At 48.1% G+C, this 24,858-nt stretch overlaps 1 protein-coding gene across 2 annotated transcripts in view; it reads right to left on the bottom strand.

Annotated features, from left to right (window-relative positions):
* The window catches only part of CCDC61 (coiled-coil domain containing 61), a 597,856-nt gene that overhangs the window by 34,218 nt on the left and 538,780 nt on the right, over positions 1 to 24,858 (bottom strand). For both annotated transcript variants that reach the window (XM_078660929.1, XM_078660928.1), the window contains exon 13: positions 6,403 to 6,475. In XM_078660929.1, coding sequence (XP_078517055.1) covers positions 6,403 to 6,475 — 73 coding nt within the window. The remainder of the gene's footprint in view (positions 1 to 6,402; positions 6,476 to 24,858) is intronic.

Below are 24,858 nucleotides of genomic sequence, written 5' to 3'. Positions count from 1 at the left end.
TCCTTTCATCTGGTATTCAAGGGCTTATATTGTGGTAAAACAGCTGGCTTCACATGCCAAAAGAGTTTGCCTAAGACTGCTTTGTCCATGCTACCATTAGGATAACTGGTCTATAAGGTTGACTTACAACCAATCACCATAAGGGTTGTTTGGACTGATACAAGGTGGTCACTAGAACTAGTGAACATCATATATCAGGCCAACTTCTCACAGAACACACGTCGGAAACGGTGCCGGCCTTGGCCGAACCGGCGCCATGTCCCAATTTGGATCCCAGGCGGGGATAAAACCGTCCAGGAACTGGGGCAGAGGCGGGACCAATGGCATCCACTCTGCGGTGCCGCAGGTGGATCCGAGGGTGGCACTGGGGCCGGAGCTGGAAGCGTAGGACCTCTTCGCACCGTGGCCAGAATCTGAAAGAGACACGTTAGTGATAGATTCCTTACCTTAGAATATCCCCAGGCGGCAGACTGGATCCGGAAAATTTTGCGTAGCAATACCCCTGCACGCCGGCAGGCGTCGTCCGCAGCTCCGCGTCCGTCGTCGGCTTGGTGAGCGCCGCTATGACGTCGTCGGAGTACTTAGACGCTGCACTCGCGCGCTGATGTCAGTTCTTCTTTTTCCCGCGCCAGCTAGCGCAGATCCGGAGAAGCTCTACCCCTTGGTCATTTATTGACTAAACTTTTTGATCATCTCTTTTTCGAGTCTCTCGACTCCTACGGTGCCGGTAGGGACGCCTGGTTTCAAACCTTGCTCCAGATGCGACCGACTGATGTCGGTCACCGACCCCCATCGCTGGTGCCTTCAGTGTCTAGGCCTCGACCACGACGACCGCATCTGCCCCGACTGCCGGGCCCGGACGTCGAAGGCTAGGCGGGAGCGGTCCCCCAAGCGGCTTGAGCTCCGGCAGTCGGCCCCGTGCCGTTCCAGGTCCCGGTCCCACAGGAGGTCGAAGGACCGGTCGCGGGGTCGGAGTCCTCGTAGCTCCGGGAGTCGGCATCGGTCGTCAGGATTTTCCTCAGGTAAGAGGCATGAGAGGTCGGAGCGACGTCATCGTTCCTCCGACTCACCCAGATGCTCGCACGACGCGGCCGGGGGTTCGGGTGACACCACCCAAGCGGCTCCGCATCCTGCCCCACACCTGCAGGTCCCTGGGCACGATGCAACGCCGGACGAGGTCGAGCGGTACCTCGTGGCCATGAGGTCCCTCCCTCCTCAGCCAGGTTCCGTGGCGCCTTCGGACCCAACGGTCCCGGCTGGAGGGCCTGGCGGGTCGGGTGCTTCGGCTTCGACGCCGCCGGGTGCTTAGGCCCCGGCGCCGCAGGCCCTCACTGGATCTGCTTCCGGATCCGGGTCGTCGCCGGTCGACCTCACGACCTCGCCGGCGCTGGCCCAGCGGGTGTCACCCCCGGCGCCGCTTGTCGGCGCCGTCCCCAATCCTCCCCTCGATTCGGTTCCAGCGCTGGAGCGGTGCAGCTCTCGACGTCGTTTGGAGATTTCTATTTCCACGAACCGGCCCCATCCATTGACCCTGAACTTCAGGAGATGGGAGACTAGGGTGATTGGGAGGGGTCTATGGACCCTCTGGCACAGGAATGCCAGTCTCAACAGGACTGGACATATGAGCTTGGGGAGGCCAGTGGTATTGACACTTCGCCAGACACTGGATTTGTCTCCCCTCCCACCGTGGCTATGGAGGAGGGGGCTGCCTACATTTTAGTGTTGACGCGGGCAGCCAAGGCCTTGGGCCTGAATCTCCCCGTCGCGGCCGTGAGGACTAACCTCCTCACTGAGGTCCTTAAACCGCAGGCATGCTCCACTGAGCCTCTGCTGCCGTTTAATGAGGCCCTGTGTGACGTTCTTGTGGGCACTTGGTCCAAGCCCGCTACAGGTCAGCCTGTGGTTAGGCTCTACTTCCCAGATCGCATTCCCGACGGCTCCACCCGAACGGGAATCCAAGAGGTACGAGCAATTCGGAAAGAAAGTGTTCTCGTCCCTGAGTTTGGGACTGCGGTCTGTCAATACCGCATGCCTCTTGGGCCGCTACACCCACACCCTGTGGGACACGGTCGCGGACGTGCTGCCACAATGCCCGGCGGAGGGTCGAGATCCAGCGCGCTACTCCATCCGGTGTGGGCTGGATACCACGGTCGAGTTTACCTCGGGAGTCGTGCTGGAAGCGAAGTGCAGTTTCTTCCAAGATGGCCGGTCACACGTGTCTCATCGCACCCACGGATCTCAGCTGTGCTGCAGATGTAGGTTGAGGTCGGAGAGGTCTGGGAATCCGGGTCTCGTCGGGCTCTGAAGTCTGGATCCTCGAGGGAAGACGACAAAGGGAAGCCGCTGGACGCTTGATGGTGCCTGCAGTTGCAGGGTGGACACTCCTTGTCCACAAGGGAGATTCTTCAGTCTTCTGTGGAGCAGAACGTCGAAGGCCAGAGTTTCTTCTTGTTGAATAGTTCAGGATAATCTAATTTGGAATGGGACCAGCTCCTACCTTTATTCTCCTAAAGGGGGCTGCACTACTGACTAGGTCCCTCCCCTGGGAGGGACCAGGAAGGGGGGTGGCTACACCCCCTATCCATTGTCTGGTTTCCCGCCAGAGCTGGGGCAGGGATGCCCAAGCAACTGGTTTGAACCGGTGTATGCACAGGGCACCTTGTGTGCCCCAGGCATGTCTCATTCCTTTCAGGCCTCCCTACCTCAATACACAAAATCCTGTCTGGGGTGGTGCTAGCACCTCCCAAGGCAGGAAACCCTTTGTCCAAGCCATCCTCGCTGGAAGGACTCCCAGCAGCAGGAGGTCAGACTTGTGTCTGTGGTGGCAGCATCCATTTTGTGATGCTGAGGCTCGAGTTAACTTTAACCGGGGTTCACAGTTACATACATGTCGTGTCCCTCTAGAAGGGTGGAATGCTACCCCCGTCGCCAGAATTTGCGAGGGGGTAGTATTCCAAATCGTATGACACCTTACTCGACATGTTTTGATAATGTTATACCAGAGTTAGCATTTAACCGCGAGGTTGATAATGCACTTAAGAGTATATGGGATAGCGTTATCATGGAAACAGCTACAGGACTTGGTTCCAAAAGCTGTAGACAGGCTCAGCTCATGCTAGAGCACCATCTCACATAATTCCAAGCACTCTGCCTTCAGGATTGATAAGGCCTGCCATAGGAGTGACTGATAGGAGGATATGTGTCCATTTTAGGGTTAGATATAGGTATACTATATCTACAGCAAAGGGTGATTACACCACCTTGCCCCAGCTGTTGTGCAGCCAGTTGTGTCAGTTTTAGATGGACAGTCAGGGGTGGCATAATACATGCTTCAGCCCCTGGTAGGCCCTGGGTACACCTATGCCCTGGGTACAGGGACTGATAAGGTGGCCCAGTACCAATAGGTAAATGCACCTAAGGTACATGGAGTCCATTTTAACAGAGAGAGCAGGACGCCTGGGGTCCCGAATAGCAGGATCCCAGGCCAACTAAGTCAAAAACCAGCAAAACACCAGGCAAAACGTTGGGGGTAACCATAGTCAGATATCCACCTTCCTACAATATACAAGCCATAGTTGCTGCTTATTTATCCTATGCAACTAACAACCATTGACAAAGCCAATAGTCCTGACGTGTTGTAGGTATGATGTTACTTGCATCATAGATCTGGATGTAATGATAGAAACAGCAAAATACAAGTCGGGCGGCACACTATGCTAAGCTCAAATTTTTGGTTTATGTGTTTTTACCGAACAACAAAGTCTAATATCTCTCTCTTTTCTCTTGACACTGAGGTTAGGGTGCGCCTTAGGGTGCATACACCTCCCAGTGTTTCCACCACTTATATATCTTGGTCCTGAAGAAAGCTCGGCCGAATTGGCTGCAATGAGCAGAAACATGTCGACCTCTTGAGAAATGTATGGGACATTTTGACTCAAATTTACAGTCAAGTTTGTCCACATTTGTTTTTAATGTGTGCTCACTCTGACCTTTATTAAAGTTTGGTTTTGGTTAGAGTCAGCACTCTTTTAACTTGCACCACTATCACTCATTTGCACTGTTTCACTGGAAAACCAGCTCCACTGCAATCGCAGGTGTTGTAGCACACCAGGTAGGCATTCGGCCTGCCCGGTGAAAAACCTGATGATGAAGCATGTCACCCAATAGACGGGTGAGTGGGGGTTTTATATTTAAAAAAAAAATGTTTTTTTCTTTCTGCACACCCTTTTCCCTCTCTATTTTTGTTCTTACTTGGTGGCTACGTTTAGTTTACAAGAGTAGTCACTCCTTTGTTGTTCGATAACATTTAACTGGGGTATAGGAGTGTCCTTTAGCCCTTCCTCTCTTGTTGTTGATCATTATGTGTTTTTAAGCCACGCCCTTAATTACATTGGCCACGGCCCTTTGAGTAACCCCCCCACCCCCAGTTTTTTCATCCCACTTAAAGCCTTGATTGTAGGTTCATCATGCGAGTGAGGCGGGAGTGGGACTGATGGAGGTGCATATAAACCACACTAGTCCCAGTCTATACCCAGGGGAGGGAACTAGAGGCACAGGGCGCTAGGAGCTAGCCAGCCTCCAACATATAATGTTAAACACAAGTGGGGCTGCTCCTAGTAAAGTGACCTACAGGTGTTTAAAACTGAATAGCCAATGTGGACATCTCACAAAAAGTGAAGGGCTGGCCTCACACACCACCTGGTGTCATGCTTCATCATTGGCCGTCCTCACCCTCTAAAAACTTGTTTGATAGAAGGCGGCCATACACCTGACAGGGATGCACTTCAAAACTACGTGGGGGCCCGTGAACAGTGAGTGTGATATAAAAACCATTACAGTTGTCAAATCAATTTTAATAAGATGTGCAACTGTATAGTATTAAAAAGGTGTACGGTGACCTAGGGAATTAATTATCCCATCTCTGTGATGTATAGGGTCAACATGTTTCTGCCTGATGTCCCATAGGGGTACATGGCATTCATCAGGACCTGTTTTATTATGGGCTCCATCTGTACCACCTAATGACAAAGCATAACCACTTGGTGGGTTGTTGCTAATCACTCCAAGTTTAGCCCAAGAATCCTACACTACATTCTCCATGGGAGGGGTGTTCGACGAGGAGGCAAGACAGACAGACGCAGCTACTTTCTACAGCGAAAGTCGCACCTTGACACAAGTGTGACTAGAGGGGCCTTCCTCCACCCCTTCCATGGAGCACGTAGTGTAGGATTCTTGGGCTAAACATGGAGCCCCCTAATATTGCGGAGTGATTAGCAACACCCCACCAAGTGGTTAATCTTGATCATTAGGTGGTAAAGGTGGTCTTAAAACTGCTGGAAAACACAATAAATCAGGAGAGCGAGGCACACATTACAGCCAACCAGGACGCTGTATAAGTCTTGACTATACTACTGCGTGTTCAACCCTAATAAAATCAGCACTGCTGAGTGGTGTCTGCCCCAGTGGGCACACTGCTGCCTGCTGCCCAGCCCCACAGCACCAGATCTGCAAGTAGGGTGCGAGTGCGGCTGCCACAGAGCTTCTATGCACCCCAGGCTCTTAGTTAGGAACACAATGTCCTGTCTTCAGGCTGAAGATTTGCCATCATTTAGAAAGGTCTCTAATAAGTACATGCATGGAAAGCTCAGTAGTCACTAAAACCTCCACAGGGAACCTGCTTAACAACTCATAGAATCGACTTCTATAAATTGTGGGCATTCCATCTTTCACTAATTTTACCCCATCACACTGATAAGGCCTGCAAATGTAAGAGCAGCACACTAGTCACTCGTGCATGACACCAAAACTCCTTTTGAGGACAAGACACTTGAAATTAAGCACACCGCCGTGGTGTAGTGTATCTATCTGATGATGTGCTTTAGCATGCGAAAGTGGGAAATTCAGCACGATACAAACGATAACCTGCCTTCTTTGCCTATGCTTTTTAAGTAAGATGTCCCTAACGCTGAGTCATCTGTGTATACCTTAAAGGGTGTGTGTTTATGTTAATTGGATACCTACTGGAGAGCCCACTTAATTATACATGCACGCACAATTTATTTATTTTTTAACCAGGGAACAAGGGTGGGTCCATGGCATGGGTATTGAAGACAGAATATGATGACCAAAAGCTAAAAAATATGGATATGCATTTATTAAAGCCATTTTCATGTTCCTATATCACAGAGGATGCAGTGCGACAGCTTGACTTTGCCAATGCTTTTTTAATTTGGTACCATTCTGTCAATCTGTCTATTTATTTATTTGGAACTTAAGGCTATTCTCAGAATGGCATTATTTGCCGCAATAATCACTAGCACCCATCACCCACATGCTGGAAGAACACCAGAACTGCTGAATGGAATAACAAGGATTAATCAAACATTAAAGAACTTCTCTCACCTTTACCAGTTCGTCTGCCTTTGGTTGGGGTACTTGCCAACTGTTTCCGATTGCCAGTTTTGTCTCTTGGATCCTGGAAAAAACATAATCAAATTAAATTGTGCAACACAATATCAAACTGTGCAGCTTTCATATTCAAGACAGATCAATAGCACAGTGAGATGTCTCACCAGCAGGAAATATCCTCAAATGTGTTGTCAGGTATCCTTGCAGGTGGCTTTCAACAAACAGATTTGACTGGCGTCTTCACCTACACACTTTCATTGTTTGCATTCAATTCCTGCGAATGTAAGATGGTGAACGGAAGGCGCCTTCTAGTGGTTCCAGCATCGGCAAATAAAGATTTGAATCCTCATTTTTAGGTATTTCAAACAACTCCGCAAATAGCAAAGGCGTCTCGCTTCAGTTTACTATATTAACTAGAACCTTCTTATCTGGTTGAGTTTTGCATAAAAATGTACGGTACTCAAAAATATACTTTTTCAAATCCCTGCCAATAGCAGAAACGTTCCCCAACTCACTTAGTCATGTACGTCAGGCTTCAGCGGCCCAGAAGATTTTTTCTTGAAAATAATCACGCATAATTCCTAGTTAGAGGGTTGCACTTTTTTTTCTCAGTTACGATTTTACATAATTTTCGCACAGTGGAGATTGCTTTGAAAAGAAATTGTTTCACGTTAACAGAGAAACGTATGTGTCTGGGACTCAAGGCACCTTCTGGGCGAATGTCTCAGGCAATATTCTCGTATGCCCTTGCATACCATTTTTAAGCGAGAAACTGGCCAAAAGCATTTTGCCAACTGCGAGCAACTGTCATGAAACTAACGGATATTATCAGAGTAACAAAATTGCTTTTTCGTCCTAAACTCAATTCTGAAAAACATTTTTGTTAAAAATCATATTTTGTTTTTTAATATTCCACCACTCTAAATCCAACACATAACCAACCTCAAACATCCCCTCTTCCATCCACCTGTTTATATTAACAATACAGGAAATTATTATTTTTTTTGCTCCTGATGTGCCATTCAGCACTGGAAGTATGTAAATGTAAATCCGTATTTGTAAAGCGCGATCTACTCACCCTTACGGGTCTCAAAGCGCAGGGAGCTGTAGTGGAAATTAAGGGGAATATGTATGAAAGGAATTTTTAGTTGCAAACGTTGCGAATCGCAAAAAAGCAGCGTTTGCGACAAAAAATTTGCAAAACGGGATGTATTAGGAAAATCGCATCGCAAAGCTAAAGAATCGCAAAATTTGCGATTCCTTAATTTTGCGTAAGCATTTAAGGAATCGCAAATTGTGATTCCTTAAATGCTATGCAACAAGCACTCAAGTTGTTCGATTTTTTTGGCATTTGTCAAGGTGCCATGTGGCGCACATACATGCCCTTAGGGCATGTATGTGCGCCATATGCGCACACATGTTCATTTCAGGGGTGCATCAGGGTGTCCTTATGACAGCCTTGAAATTATTCTCAATTTGCGATTCTCAAATTGCGAATTGCAAATTGAGAATGATTTCCCATTCATTACCATGGTCCTGCTGGCGCATAGAAATGAATGGGAAGGTATTACTTAACTGCGATTTTGCAATTTGCTAATCGCAATTAAGGAATAGTAAGAAAACACAAAAAAATTGCGCATTTCTAAATACATCCCGTTTTGCAATTCTCAAATAGCGATTCTTAAAAAATCTGTGAACCAATGTTGGTGTGGCCAAGTTGGGGCTACCAGAATTAGTGTACAATGCTCCGCTTTCAACTTTCTGAGGACCCTGGGAATCATAGGAAATGGTGGAAAGGCGTATGCAAAGACGTTGCACCATGCGATCGAAAATGCATTCCCTAGGGACCCTTCTCTGGGGATGCCAACTTGCAAAGTGTGGGCATTTGGTGTTGGATCTTGTGTCGAACAAGTCGATCTGAGGAGTGCCCCATCGCGAGAAGATTTGGTTGAGGATTCCTAGATCCAGTTCCCATTCATGAGACGTTGTCCTCTGTCTGCTTAATGAGTCGGCGAGTACATTGATTGATTGATTGTGGGTTTCTAAAGCGCTAGAATCGACTCCCGAAGGAGTATCTCTGCGCTGTAGACCACTGGGGAACCCGTCCTGGCTTTCCCTGTGAAATGGCCCCTACTGGGTATCTCCAAGGTGAAACCAGGCATCCCCGGCGTATGTGGGGGGCCGTTGTGGAGATGAGGCAAGCTAATGCCCAGAGTAGCAGAGTGTGATCCCTAGTTAGAGTAGGCACCGAGGTGAGAATTATCGAGTCCGTTGACCCTGGTCCAAGACCCTGCCGCGTCGGGAATTGAACCCTGGTCCCGGGCCGTCCTCTGCTCCCGGGTCTGCCGCCTCTAACCAGTGAGCCACACCACTCCACATTGTCCATGCCTGGGACGTACTCCGCCTGAAGAGATATATTGTGTCCAATAAACCAATTCCAGATTTTCTGCGACTCGTGAGAGAGTGTCAGAGAGCGAGTCCCTCCCTGTTTGTTGAGGTAGTGCATCGTCATAGTGTTGTCCGTACGGACGAGCACAAGGGAATTTTTGATTCTTGGAAGACAGGCTTGAAGGGCGAGGAAGACCGCCCGCAGTTCCAGGAGATTGATATGGAGCCCTTTTTCTAAGGGGGACCACTTTCCGCTTATCTGTAGCTCTTGAAGAAAAGCTCCCCAACCTTCCAAGGAGGCGTCCGTTGTGATGATATGCGGTGCAGATGGAAGCAGGAATGGTAAGCCCTGACAAAGATTCCGAACTGCGGAATCAAGAGAGAGAGAGAGGACCAGAAAGCTAGTCCTTATCCCCGGGGTAATATGTGATTTAATCAAAAAGAGACTAGCTCATATTTATTTTAGATTACAAAAAACAAGAAAAGACTCTGGTATGTTTCGTCATAGAGTGGGAACACCTGGTGAGTGTGTTCATAAAGCCCTCACCCACCAACCTAGTTGGTGGCATGCTTCATCATCGGGCCCACCCAGTAGCACCTAGCGTGCCCCGGGTGTGCTTCAACGCCTGATTACAGCGGAGCTGGTATTTTGCTGAGTGTGCAGTGAAGATAGTTAAGAAAGTGATGTTAAAACGGCTTGGCGGGGGTCCCAGTACCCGAGGGTAGAATTAGACTTTAATACCTGGGCCTCCGTCAGCGGTTAAAAAATAAGGCTGGAAGATGTAAGAGGCGAGTTACGACCTCTCACATCCAATGGGTCAACATGTTTCAGCCAGTGCCTTATGACTATGCTGGCTTTCTTCAGGACCTAAATAAAAGGGGTGAGTGTAAGTAAACTAGTGGGAGTGTGGTTTAGACTATGTGTCTACACGCCCTAAAGTGTATCTATGTGTGAGAGGGGGATTCCCTTCTCAAGACCACCTGTACATGTAACATTTATGGACAAAAGACAAAACATACAAGGAAAAAATAGAGTCATTCGGATGTACAAAGTTGTGCACATCTGATTGCCGTCACTATAGCGGATTCATGTGGGCTATAGGCGACTAGAATGTAATGGTATTGGTGGTACCATTACGGTGAGAATCGCACTTGTAACTCGAGGGTGAGGTGGTTAAAAGACGGGAAAAACATTGTGCATAAGTGTAGAGCGGCGCAAGAGGGCACTCTTACGCTAGTTTTTGCTCAGTCTGACCTCAAGGTTGGGAGGTGGCAAGGGCTTGACCCTAAGGGGACAAACGCATTACCACACTGATTAGGGAGACCTGTAGGGGAGAAAAGAGCGCTTACCAGGAGTCGTGGTGGTTGTTTCTCATACTCACAGCTTTTCTGGGCAGAGCCTGCTCTGGACCTGTAGTGCCTCCTTCGCATACCGGTGAGGAGTGGACGTTTCCCAGGTCTTAAATAGTCCGGTTAATTGAATAACCAAATGCACCTGCAGGTATGGGAGGCAATGGTAGAAAGACTCGGGTGTCCGAGTCATGGTGCCTGAGGAGAGTGTGGGCGCATTATGAGCGCGTGCGCATTAGCGTAGGGTCGCGTTAGTAAGCCTGCATTAGCGTAGGCGTTTCCCAGGCGGAGAGCCGCCTACGGGGCTAGCGCACGGTGTGCGCGCATGCGCAGTGTGGCCGGGTATGGTCTGCGCATGTGCGGGGCTGTAGTGTCTCTCAGCCGCGCATGTGCGGGGCGCTATTGGTGGACAAAGTGTCCTTACAGTCCCAAATATGTCAAGGGACACATAGGATGTCGATGTTAATACTGTAGGCTAATTGGAAAGGGAGTATGGGGCAATCTACACTAATCTCTGGGACAATTGACAGTGTATAGTCCTGGTATGTGAACAGGGAAGCAAACCACAGTTATGTCGGTTGGGACATGGGGGTCAATCAGTGATGGGTCAAGGAATTCCACGGGATGGCATCATTCAATCCCTGGGTAGCTGTGGAAAGGCGGTAGATCCACCGTTGTTCCGCGTGCAGCAGTTTATTGTCATTGTCCACGGTGCCTTCAGGTACCTGCTCTATGACCGTCCAGGTTAGGTCATTGGGTGTGTGACATTGAGTAATGAAGTGGTTGGTCAATCTGCTTATGTTCTTTTTACATCTTATGGTGCTTCGATGTTCTGTTATTCGTGTCTTTATTTTTCGTGTCGTCATTCCAATGTACCGGAGCCCACATGTGCATGTGAGAAGATAGACAAGGTTGCGAGAGTTACAATTTGTGTGGCTACGTTGAGTCCACACCTTGTTTGGCTCCAGGTCCAGAGTTTTGGTATGAGTGGTGAGGTGACACACACTGCAGTCATTGCAAGGGTAATGTCCGGTGACCTTGGGGAGGCCCCATATGTTCAGAAGGGTGTTAGTGGCTGGTTGGGGTGGTGGTCTTGGGCGGGTACTGACCAGACGGTCTTTGAGATTGTTGCATCGCTTGTATACAAATCTAGGGATGTCCCATTTCCTTTGTCCTGAATTGATTATTTTCCAGTGTTTTTTTATGATCTTTGACACTTCATTTGATGCTGTGTTATAGGTCGTGACACAGGTGATGGGTTGAGTGTCTTGGTCTTTGGTGACGGTCTCAAGGAGGGCTTCCCGATTCTGGTTTCTCGCCCTCTTCTGGGTTTTGCTGATGATGGACTTTGGGTAACCACGTTGTTCCAGCTTGGTGGCCAATTCCGCAGACTGTTTTTTGTAGTCAGAGATGTAGGTGCAGTTTCTGCGTATGCGCAGAAATTGTCCGTAGGGCAAGTTCTCTCTGAGTGGGCGGGGGTAGAAGCTGGTGAAGTCAAGCAATGAATTCCTTGCTGTTGGTTTGTAATAAGTTGTCGTGATCAGAGTGCCATCCTTGACTGTGATGTCCAGGTCTAGGAAAGGGAGATGGCTGTTACTGGCCGTGCTGGTGAATTTGAGGTAAGGGTCCCTGTTGTTTAGCCAGGTCATGAATTTGTCCAGGTCAGAATGGGAACCCTGCCAGACCACCAGAATATCATCTATATACCTGCGCCAGCTCAGGATATGGTTGATGTAGGGGTTGGTGTCTGTCACTATGTGGCACTCTTCAAAATGGTGGACGTACAGTCCCGCTACGCTGGGGGCGAAAACACTGCCCATAGACGTCCCATTCGTTTGTAGGTAGAGGGTGCCGTCAAACTCAAAGTAGTTTTCTTTGAGTGCCAGGGTGGCGCAGGCCAGTACGAAGGCCCTGGGGGTGTGGTAATCGCAATTTGTTGCCATAAGGATGTCATGGAGTACTTTGAGAGTGGCATCTTGTGGGAGGCTGGTGTACAGACTCTCCACGTCCAAGCCTACCAGTAGTTGTGTGGCGGGGTTGAATTCTTTGTTATTTAAGACTTGTAGGAGGTGCTTGGTGTCTTTTATGTACGTCGGTGTCGATTGCACTAAGGGATTCAAGAAAAAGTCACAGTAGCGTGACAGTGGTTCCAGTAGGGAATTAATGCCCGACACAATGGGTCTTCCAGGAGGGGGGCTGACCCCCTTGTGTACTTTGGGTACAGTGTAAAAGTATGGAATCCTGGTATTTTGGGGGCAGAGGTAGTCTGCTTCCTGTTTGGAAATGTGTTCAGCATCCGCTGCTCTTTGGACTAACGTGTGGATCGTAGTCCGTAATTCATTTGTTGGGTCATGTTCCAGCCGTCGATAATTCCTGTTGTCGCTCAGTAATCTGCGACACTCCGTGTCATAGTCTTGCTTGTCTTGAAGGACGATGCCTCCTCCTTTGTCTGCCGGTTTGATAATGATCAAGGGATTATCTTGTAGGCGTTGTAGGATCTTCCTGTCTTCCCAGGATAGATTGTTGAAGTGATTGGTAGGGTTTAATCTCTCTACATCGTTGTACACAGCCTGTTCAAATGTCGTGATTTCGGGGGGAATGGCAGAGGGTGGTGGTACAAACGTGGATTTTGGTCGGAGTCCTGTGACATTGAGATTGTCACGGACTGGTTCTATTTCGGGGATTGGTTTTTCGAAAAACGACTTCAGTTTTAGTTTCCTGAAGAATTGTGCCAGTTCCACGTGTAGTTTAAATTTATCAAGTCTTGTTGTTGGAACAAACGATAAGCCTTTTTCAAGTACTGATTGTTCTTTAGCGGTCAGGGGTGTGCTGGACAGGTTGAAAACCAATGATGGTTGGTCGTCCGGTCTCATTGTTTGCTGGTTCCCGGGGTTGCCTCTTTCGTCTTCTGGCGTGTGTTCGCGCTGACCGGGTTCTCCTCTCCGCCCCAGTGTACTTGTAGTTGTTGTGGGTTTGATCTTCTTCTGCCCCGTGCTCTTCTGCCCTGTCCTAAAAAAGGAATGTGTGGTCCCTGGTTGCCTGCAAATAAAGGCATTGGCCCGGGCGGGTACATGGGCGGGAAGCCAAAGTAGGGGTTTTGCATGGGGCCGAAATTTGGTGGGAAAACGTGGAATTGTCCCAGTTGTCCTCCTTGCCAGTTGTTCTGCCAGCGTTGTCCACGTCTGCCTCGTCCTCCCCGTTTCGTCGAGCCAGTGCTGGAGTCACTGGAGCCAGAACTGTCATCCCCTGAAGTGTTAGACATGCTGGTATTTTTGGTCTGAGGAGTGTAATCTTCTTCTGAGTATGGGTACACCTTGGCGTAACTGAATTTTTTCAGGTCTTTGTCAAATTTCTTTATTTTAGCCTGAGTCAGGTAGTCTTTGTACTCGCTTATGTCTTTATTCTGATCGTCTAATTTCTTTTTGTAAGCAGTTATGGTGGCTTTGAAGTGACTTTCTGTGGCTTGGATTTCAACCAGAAAGGCTTCAGAGAGGCGTTTTGCTGTTTTTATAATAAGGATCATCCAGTCCCTGGTGCAGTGCCAGGCGATCTGGGCCCAGTCCTTCCTGAAAGTTGGATCATCGAGGAAGATCCTGGGAGCATTGGTTACTAGAAGACCCCTAGGTGCCGTGTTGGTTCTGAGGTATTGTGTCAAGATTGTCCCATGAAGAATAGTGCGTATCCTGTTGCGCTTCTTTTCGGTCAAGCTCTCCCAATCAGTGGTTTGTGTGATGGTGCTGGCGATGTTAAAGTCAGCTTGGAACGATGGGTCAGACAGAATATCTGCCACATCGCTTTCATCAAATGTCAGACCATGGTTTTCTGCCATGGTGCTAGGAATACTCTCGCAGCTGTGCGCTGCCGTATAATGCGGAATCAAGAGAGAGAGAGAGGACCAGAAAGCTAGTCCTTATCCCCGGGGTAATATGTGATTTAATCAAAAAGAGACTAGCTCATATTTATTTTAGATTACAAAAAACAAGAAAAGACTCTGGTATGTTTCGTCATAGAGTGGGAACACCTGGTGAGTGTGTTCATAAAGCCCTCACCCACCAACCTAGTTGGTGGCATGCTTCATCATCGGGCCCACCCAGTAGCACCTAGCGTGCCCCGGGTGTGCTTCAACGCCTGATTACAGCGGAGCTGGTATTTTGCTGAGTGTGCAGTGAAGATAGTTAAGAAAGTGATGTTAAAACGGCTTGGCGGGGGTCCCAGTACCCGAGGGTAGAATTAGACTTTAATACCTGGGCCTCCGTCAGCGGTTGAAAAATAAGGCTGGAAGATGTAAGAGGCGAGTTACGACCTCTCACATCCAATGGGTCAACATGTTTCAGCCAGTGCCTTATGACTATGCTGGCTTTCTTCAGGACCTAAATAAAAGGGGTGAGTGTAAGTAAACTAGTGGGAGTGTGGTTTAGACTATGTGTCTACACGCCCTAAAGTGTATCTATGTGTGAGAGGGGGATTCCCTTCTCAAGACACCACCGAACACACGCCAGAAGACGAAAGAGGCAACCCCGGGAACCAGCAAACAATGAGACCGGACGACCAACCATCATTGGTTTTTAACCTGTCCAGCACAACCCTGACCGCTAAAGAACAATCAGTACTTGAAAAAGGCTTATCGTTTGTTCCAACAACAAGACTTGATAAATTTAAACTACACGTGGAACTGGCACAATTCTTCAGGAAACTAAAACTGAAGTCGTTTTTCGAAAAACCAATCCCCGAAATAGAACCAGTCCGTGACAATCTCAATGTCACAGGACTCCGACCAAAATCCACGTTTGTACCACCACCCTCTGCCATTCCCCCCGAAATCACGACATTTGAACAGGCTGTGTACAACGATGTAGAGAGATTAAACCCTACCAATCACTTCAACAATCTATCCTGGGAAGACAGGAAGATCCTACAACGCCTACAAGATAATCCCTTGATCATTATCAAACCGGCAGACAAAGGAGGAGGCATCGTCCTTCAAGACAAGCAAGACTATGACACGGAGTGTCGCAGATTACTGAGCGACAACAGGAATTATCGACGGCTGGAACATGACCCAACAAATGAATTACGGACTACGATCCACACGTTAGTCCAAAGAGCAGCGGATGCTGAACACATTTCCAAACAGGAAGCAGACTACCTCTGCCCCCAAAATACCAGGATTCCATACTTTTACACTGTACCCAAAGTACACAAGGGGGTCAGCCCCCCTCCTGGAAGACCCATTGTGTCGGGCATTAATTCCCTACTGGAACCACTGTCACGCTACTGTGACTTTTTCTTGAATCCCTTAGTGCAATCGACACCGACGTACATAAAAGACACCAAGCACCTCCTACAAGTCTTAAGTAACAAAGAATTCAACCCCGCCACACAACTACTGGTAGGCTTGGACGTGGAGAGTCTGTACACCAGCCTCCCACAAGATGCCACTCTCAAAGTACTCCATGACATCCTTATGGCAACAAATTGGGATTACCACACCCCCAGGGCCTTCGTACTGGCCTGCGCCACCCTGGCACTCAAAGAAAACTACTTTGAGTTTGACGGCACCCTCTACCTACAAACGAATGGGACGTCTATGGGCAGTGTTTTCGCCCCCAGCGTAGCGGGACTGTACGTCCACCATTTTGAAGAGTGCCACATAGTGACAGACACCAACCCCTACATCAACCATATCCTGAGCTGGCGCAGGTATATAGATGATATTCTGGTGGTCTGGCAGGGTTCCCATTCTGACCTGGACAAATTCATGACCTGGCTAAACAACAGGGACCCTTACCTCAAATTCACCAGCACGGCCAGTAACAGCCATCTCCCTTTCCTAGACCTGGACATCACAGTCAAGGGTGGCACTCTGATCACGACAACTTATTACAAACCAACAGCAAGGAATTCATTGCTTGACTTCACCAGCTTCCACCCCCGCCCACTCAGAGAGAACTTGCCCTACGGACAATTTCTGCGCATACGCAGAAACTGCACCTACATCTCTGACTACAAAAAACAGTCTGCGGAATTGGCCACCAAGCTGGAACAACGTGGTTACCCAAAGTCCATCATCAGCAAAACCCAGAAGAGGGCGAGAAACCAGAATCGGGAAGCCCTCCTTGAGACCGTCACCAAAGACCAAGACACTCAACCCATCACCTGTGTCACGACCTATAACACAGCATCAAATGAAGTGTCAAAGATCATAAAAAAACACTGGAAAATAATCAATTCAGGACAAAGGAAATGGGACATCCCTAGATTTGCATACAAACGATGCAACAATCTCAAAGACCGTCTGGTCAGTACCCGCCCAAGACCACCACCCCAACCAGCCACTAAGACCCTTCTGAACATATGGGGCCTCCCCAAGGTCACCGGACATTACCCTTGCAATGACTTCAGTGTGTGTCACCTCACCACTCATACCAAAACTCTGGACCTGGAGCCAAACAAGGTGTGGACTCAACGTAGCCACACAAATTGTAACTCTCGCAACCTTGTCTATCTTATCACATGCACATGTGGGCTCCGGTACATTGGAATGACCACACGAAAAATAAAGACACGAATAACAGAACATCGAAGCACCATAAGATGTAAAAAGAACATAAGCAGATTGACCAACCACTTCATTACTCAATGTCACACACCCAATGACCTAACCTGGACGGTCATAGAGCAGGTACCTGAAGGCACCGTGGACAATGACAATAAACTGCTGCACGCGGAACAACGGTGGATCTACCGCCTTTCCACAGCTACCCAGGGATTGAATGATGCCATCCCGTGGAATTCCTTGACTCATCATTGATTGACCCCCATGTCCCAACCGACATAACTGTGGTTTGCTTCCCTGTTCACATACCAGGACTATACACTGTCAATTGTCCCAGAGATTAGTGTAGATTGCCCCATACTCCCTTTCCAATTAGCCTACAGTATTAACATCGACATCCTATGTGTCCCTTGACATATTTGGGACTGTAAGGACACTTTGTCCACCAATAGCGCCCCGCACATGCGCGGCTGAGAGACACTACAGCCCCGCACATGCGCAGACCATACCCGGCCACACTGCGCATGCGCGCACACCGTGCGCTAGCCCCGTATGCGGCTCTCCGCCTGGGAAACGCCTACGCTAATGCAGGCTTACTAACGCGACCCTACGCTAATGCGCACGCGCTCATAATGCGCCCACACTCTCCTCAGGCACCATGACTCGGACACCCGAGTCTTTCTACCATTGCCTCCCATACCTGCAGGTGCATTTGGTTATTCAATTAACCGGACTATTTAAGACCTGGGAAACGTCCACTCCTCACCGGTATGCGAAGGAGGCACTACAGGTCCAGAGCAGGCTCTGCCCAGAAAAGCTGTGAGTATGAGAAACAACCACCACGACTCCTGGTAAGCGCTCTTTTCTCCCCTACAGGTCTCCCTAATCAGTGTGGTAATGCGTTTGTCCCCTTAGGGTCAAGCCCTTGCCACCTCCCAACCTTGAGGTCAGACTGAGCAAAAACTAGCGTAAGAGTGCCCTCTTGCGCCGCTCTACACTTATGCACAATGTTTTTCCCGTCTTTTAACCACCTCACCCTCGAGTTACAAGTGCGATTCTCACCGTAATGGTACCACCAATACCATTACATTCTAGTCGCCTATAGCCCACATGAATCCGCTATAGTGACGGCAATCAGATGTGCACAACTTTGTACATCCGAATGACTCTATTTTTTCCTTGTATGTTTTGTCTTTTGTCCATAAATGTTACATGTACAGGTGGTCTTGAGAAGGGAATCCCCCTCTCACACATAGATACACTTTAGGGCGTGTAGACACATAGTCTAAACCACACTCCCACTAGTTTACTTACACTCACCCCTTTTATTTAGGTCCTGAAGAAAGCCAGCATAGTCATAAGGCACTGGCTGAAACATGTTGACCCATTGGATGTGAGAGGTCGTAACTCGCCTCTTACATCTTCCAGCCTTATTTTTTAACCGCTGACGGAGGCCCAGGTATTAAAGTCTAATTCTACCCTCGGGTACTGGGACCCCCGCCAAGCCGTTTTAACATCACTTTCTTAACTATCTTCACTGCACACTCAGCAAAATACCAGCTCCGCTGTAATCAGGCGTTGAAGCACACCCGGGGCACGCTAGGTGCTACTGGGTGGGCCCGATGATGAAGCATGCCACCAACTAGGTTGGTGGGTGAGGGCTTTATGAACACACTCACCAGGTGTTCCCACTCTATGACGAAACATACCAGAGTCTTTTCTTGTTTTTGGTAATCTAAAATAAATATGAGCTAGTCTCTTTTTGATTAAATCAAAGATTCCGAACTGACATCCACCATTGCAGGGTCTTGACCATTTGAGAAGTTACTTTTATGAGATTGTCGAACGAATCTGTGCATTGGATCCATTGTTTTGAGAGTGCCTCCTGGAGAGGGCGCATCCGTAGACGGCAGTGAGTTATCAAGAGGATACTTGATGACATCATTCCTAGTAAGGATTTGAAAAGGTGGACCGTTAAGGTCCTCTTTGAAGCCACAAGAGTAGTCAGTTGTAAAAGCTTTGTCTTGAGATGGGAAGGCTTTCCTCAGTCGTGTGTCGAGGATTGTACCTAAGAAGTTGATGCGCTGAGAAGGTAGAAGGACTGATTTCTTCCGATTGAGCGGGAGTCCTAAATGATTGAAAAGCTGCAGACAGGCGTTGGAAGATCTGGACGAGCCTTCCAAGGATGGAGCCTTGATCAGCCAGTCGTCCAGATATGGAAAGACTTGATGATGGTGCTGCCTGAGATATGCAGCTACTGGGGAGAGACACTTTGTAAAGATGCTAGGTGCAGACTTGAGCCCGAAGGGCAGGACGCGAAATTGAAAGTGTCTGCCTGCCACCGCAAACCTTAAATATTTTTTGTGATTTCTGTGAATCGGGATATGGAAGTAAGCGTCCTGAAGGTCCAGGGACGTCATGTAAGAGTTGTAAGACCTCCTGGATCGTTACCATGCGAAACAACTGCTTCTTCAGGAATCTGTTGAGGGCCCTGAGGTCCAAAATCGGTCTCCAATTTTTCTCTTTATTTCGAATTAAAAAGAAGCGAGAATAAAATCCCTTCCCCCGTTGAGACAGAGGGACTTTCTCTATCGCCCCTTTCTGGATCATAAGAGAGAGTTATCGGAGAAGCAGTCGTAGATTTTTGTGAAGCATCGGGCGGGGAGGAGTTTGGGGAGGAATATGAACAATAGTTACTTACCTGTAATCTGTGGTTCTCCAGTATTGGTGTCTTTCATAGATTCACATGCCTGAATCATTCCCCGTCGTCGGAGTAGGAGTCCCACGGTATATAAAAAAGCAGTAATATGCCATTTGTACATAGCAAATAACAGTTATAATAAACCAGGAAGTAAAGTAGCCTCAGCTACCAATGAAAAACTTCCACATTAGTGACCATCCAAGTCATTATGTTAGACCAAACTGCAGCCAATCAGGCCACAGCTCCCACCAATGTATTCTCCCCAGAGACCCAGGCTGTCAGATTTTTGTAGCACTGGAGTGTACCAGAGTCTATATACATACATCTTAACAGTCTGGGTGAGACTCTGAGGGGAGGTGGGTGGGTGCATGTGAATCTATGAAAGACACCAATACTGGAGAACCACAGATTACAGGTAAGTAACTATTGTTCTTCTCCAGTATTAGGGGTGTCTTTCATAGATTCACATGCCTGAATCCGAGTAGTTAGCAGTAATACAATATGTCGCTCTTAGACGCCAAAAGAACAGTTTTCATGCATGAAAAGAAAGCAATGCAACAACATATGAAAGCGTCAAAAGAGCAGAAGGAGGTGGGAGAGATTACCAGAGGCTCACCTTATTGAAAAAGATTACGCAGGACTGCTCTCCCCACCGAGGCATCGGTATCACTTGAAGAATCCAGACAGTAGTGCCTCGTGAATGTGTGTCTGCTGGACCATGTTGCGGCTCTGCAAATGTGCAGGAGAGGCACACCAGCAAACAAAGCAGTTGAAGAGGAGACTGCTCTCGTAGAATGCGCTCTAGGTAAGGTCTGTAAGGGTTTACCTGCTTGCTGATGGCAGAGCCCTATCGTGGATGAGACCCACCTGGCGATAGTCTGTTTTGTCACAGCACAGCCTTGTCTTGGTCTGCCATGCGCTACAAATAGCTGATCCGTATTTCTGATGGCAGCTGTTCTTGACAGATAAAATTTAAGGCATCTCTTAATGTCTAATGTGTGTAAAGTCCGCTCAGCTGGTGACTGCGGATTGGGAAAAAATGTCTTAAGTATCACTGGCTCATTTAGATGAAAATCCGATGGTACCTTGGGCATGTACTTCGGGTTGGTGCGTAGTATCACAGAGTCATGTGTGAATTGCAAGAATGGTGGCTTAGAGGTGAACGCTTGCATGTCACTCACCCGTCTGGCTGATGTTAATGCCAGCAGTAATGCAACCTTCCAAGTGATGAACTTGAGATCGACTTTATGGATAGGCTCAAAGGGATGGCGCATAAGCTGAGCCAGAACTATATTCAAATTCCATGATGGAGGTGGTCGACGTATTGGTGGAAACATACGAAATAAACCTTTAAAGAATTGTTGGATTATTCTTGAGGAGTATAGAGAATTCTTACCATCCTGACGGTATCGTGATATGGCCGCTAAAAACACTTTAAGTGTTGAGTGCGCCAAACCTGATTTAGCCAACTGCAAAAAGAAAGGTAAGATCTTTTCCGGTTCCGCATTCATGGGATGTAAATTCATAGTTTGGCACCAAACACAAAAACGCTTCCACTTGAGTTTGTAAGTTTTGTTTGTTGAAGGCGCTCTAGCATTGGCCAGGACTTCTTGACAGTCTTGTGGAATGTTCAAGTGTGCAAATTCATGGTGTTGAGGAGCCAAGCCGATAATTTCAGAGAATGAGGGTCCGGATGATACACCCTGCCTTCTTGAATTGTCAGAAGATTTGGAATTTGAGGCAGTTGGACTGGCTCGCGCTCTGACAGAAGGAGAAGCTGTGTGAACCAATACTGTTGTGGCCACCGTGGAGCAATCAGAATTATTCGACACGGTTGTCTCCGCATTTTCTTGATGACTTTGGGAATTAACGGAATTGGCGGGAAGGCGTAGGCAAATATCCGTTCCCAATTCATTGACAGAGCATCCCCGCAAGATTCTCTGTGGGGAAATCCAGCTCGCAAAGTGAGTACATTTCTTGTTCTGATATGTTGCAAAAAGATCCAGATCGGGGAAACCCCATTTCTGGAAGATCCGATCCAGCGCTGGCTGATGCAGTTCCCATTCGTGAGTGCTGTTCTTGGATCTGCTCAGTGAATCTGCCAGCACATTGGCTACTCCTGGAACATGCACCGCTGACAAGTTGATGTCGTGATCCAGAGCCCAATTCCAGATCTCTTGAGCCTGTTGAGACAATCGGGCTGATCTTGTGCCCCCCTGCTTGTTCAGGTAATGCATGCTCGTTGTGTTGTCTGTTCGAATTAACACTGTCGAGACTTCTAGAACTGCCTGAAAGGATTTTAAGGCGAGGAAAATGGCCCTTAATTCCAACAGATTGATGTGCCATTTCTTTTGTTGAGTGTCCCATTTGCCACTGATCGTCATCCCTTGAAGGTGAGCGCCCCAACCTTCTAGCGAGGCATCCGTGGTCACTATGAATCTGGGGACTTCTGCGAGGAAAGCACAGCCCACTTGCAGGTGGTGTTTCTGACTCCACCATAGGATTGTATTCTTCATTCGAGGTGTTAGGGTGATGATATCCTCGAAGGAACCCGATATCTGCACCCATTGGTGACTGAGTTCCTCTTGTAAGGGTCTCATCCTCAGACGACAGTTTGGAGTGAGAGGGATGCACGATGAGATCATCCCTAGCAAAGATTTGAATCTCCGAACAGAAACGCACTCTTTTCTGAGGAGTGTGGTTGCCATTGTTCGGATTTTCTCCTGTCTTTCGTTTGAAATGAAGACCTGAGCGAGCTTGGAATCCAGCGTTGCTCCTAGGAAAGACTTCCTTTGTGATGGTATCAGATCTGATTTCTCGAAGTTCACTGAAAACCCCAGGCTTTGAAACAGGCAAAATAATTTACAACAAGGGGTGGTGATGGACAGAGTCTCTGAATTAAGCAGAATACTCTCACCCAGTCAAGAGATCAGGGCTAGATCCAACACCGTTTTTTAGCTCATTGCACCATCCCAGTTTCAGAACCTGGCTGTATGCAAATTAGTCTGTCCCTGGCCCAGTGCATCATGGGAACAGGGCAGACCAGACTACAAAAGCCAATTCTTACACTGGGAAGGAAACAAGCTTCCGGGGACCGGTTTCTGGCATTTCAGCCGTCTTCGGCCCGGCTTGCTTGAATCCTGATGGTGCAATGAGCAAGGGACTCACATCTGAGTATACCCTTCCACGCTTAGGGTGGACAAAATAATTTACAACAAGGGGTGGTGATGGACAGAGTCTCTGAATTAAGCAGAATACGCTCACCCAGTCAAGAGATCAGGGCTAGATCCAACACCGTTTTTTAGCTCATTGCACCATCCCAGTTTGTTCATCACCACCCCCTTTTCTGAATCGTTTGAAACAGGCAAAGGCATTTCTGGACATGTGCGTTTGCTGTGTCGTAGGAATTGGCCTTGATAAGGCAATCGTCCAGATAAGGGTATATCTGAATACCCTGCAATCGTAAGTGGGCCGCTACAGGTGCTAACATTTTTGTGAATACCCTCGGGGCTGAACGTAGTCCAAAGGGAAGCACCTTGAATTGGAAATCCCTGCCAGCCACTCTGAACCTTAGGAACTTCCTGTGTCTGGGGAAAATAGGTACGTGGAAGTAGGCATCCTGAAGGTCGAGTGTTGCCAAGTGGTCCCCTTCTGCCAAAAACTGGAGGATCTCTTGGAGAGTTAACATTCTGAACGTTAATTTTTTGATGTATTTGTTGAGGGCACGCAAATCGAGGATTGGGCGCCATTCCCCGGATTTTTTGCGTATCAAGAAAAAACGAGAGTAAAAGCCTGTTCCTCTCTGGTGTTGAGGTACTCTCTCGATTGCCCCCTTTCGAATCATTGTATTGATTTGGATGAATAGCTCCTTGAGATGGGCTGGAGGCGGCCCCTTTGGTGGTGAATTTGGAGGGGTTTTTACAAATTCTAATATGTGGCCCTTGGACACCACATCCAGCACCCATTTGTCTGTAGTAATCTTTGACCATTTTGAGCAATGTAGGGATATTCTTCCTCCAATTCGTTTTTGGCTGGGACACTTTGGCGGCAGGAAGTGATTCTCACTTCTTGTTGGTGTTGTCTCTCCCCCGATACGTGGCTTTTCCTCGGGGCTGTGAATAAGTATTTCTTCTTTGGCCATAAGGTTGTTGTTTATATGGCTGGTACCTCTGGGTGTTTTGGGTGTTCGTATAGGAGCGTTGTTGGTAATATCCTCCCCTATTTGAGAAGCTTCCTCTTCCTCTAGTGCCACGAAAGGAAGATTTGCGATACTGCAGAGTACCCAAAGATCGTGCAGTTTCAGTATCCTTTTTTATGGCCTGCAAAGCCTCATCCACATGCGAGCCGAATAGGTACTCGCCATCATAAGCCATGTTTAACACCTTGGCCTGTACCTCCTGCCTAAAGGATGTAGATTTCAACCATCCCTCTCTCCGAAGGACTGCGGCTCCTGCCAACTGTCTGAATCCTGTAGCTGCTACATCCACTGCAGCATCAATGATCTCTGACGATGCACACTCCCCTTCTTGCAGAATTTTAATAGCCTCAGACCGGTCCGGTTCAGGCAGTTTCTTAATGTAAGGCGATATGTCAGACCACATTTGCCTGTCATACCTGCCAAGAATTGCCATAGAATTAGCAACCCTCACTGTGGTCGCTGCAATCGTTGATACCTTTTTTCCAATGGTATCGAGTCGTCTCCCGTCTCTGTCCGTTGGAGTGGAGATTTGAGATGACGGGTTCTTTGCTCTTTTTTGAGCTGCCTGCGCAATGACTGACTCCGTCTTGGCCTGGCCAATCAGGCAAGCAGGTGAAGAAGCTGGTGCTCTGTATTTTTTATCCACCCGAGGTAAAACTGCAGGTAAAGAATTTGGTGTGGCCATGATCTTTTTACCTTCTTTCCAAATAAAGTCTATAATCGGAATAGACCAACTTTGCCTCTGAGACAAATTCTTAAAGTCGTACAGGAAACATTCGTCCTGTTTAGTCTCCATGGTAATGAGGAATCTCTTGGTGGCACTCTCCATAATCCTATGGAAATTCGCAATATCCACCGGTGGCGATTCAGACTTTGGCTGTTCATCTGGAGAAGGTGAGTCCGCCTGATAATCTTCATACTCCGACGAATCTGATTCATCTAATTCACCTTCTTCCTGAGCCTCCTCCTCAGTAATTTCATCCTCCGTTTGGTTATAGGGCACCGGTATGCGAGGGTTATGCCCCGTTTCTTCAGGTATAGTAGGCATGGAATCTGGGGCCACTCTGGGCTGTGGGGACGAGATATGTGAGTCGCCAGACTCCGAGGGCGGAAAACGGCGATAGTAATCATCCAACATGGACATTAAATTTCTGAAAAGCTCCATAGGCATTTGTGTCCCTGGTGGTGGTGCAATATCCAACCTGGGCGAATGTGTCACTTGCTCCTCTTCTTCCTGATCCTTTACCAGTATAAGTA

Source organism: Lissotriton helveticus, chromosome 9, assembly GCF_964261635.1.
Source record: "Lissotriton helveticus chromosome 9, aLisHel1.1, whole genome shotgun sequence".
Lineage (NCBI taxonomy): Eukaryota > Metazoa > Chordata > Amphibia > Caudata > Salamandridae > Lissotriton > Lissotriton helveticus.
This window is presented reverse-complemented; position numbering and strand designations above follow the sequence as displayed.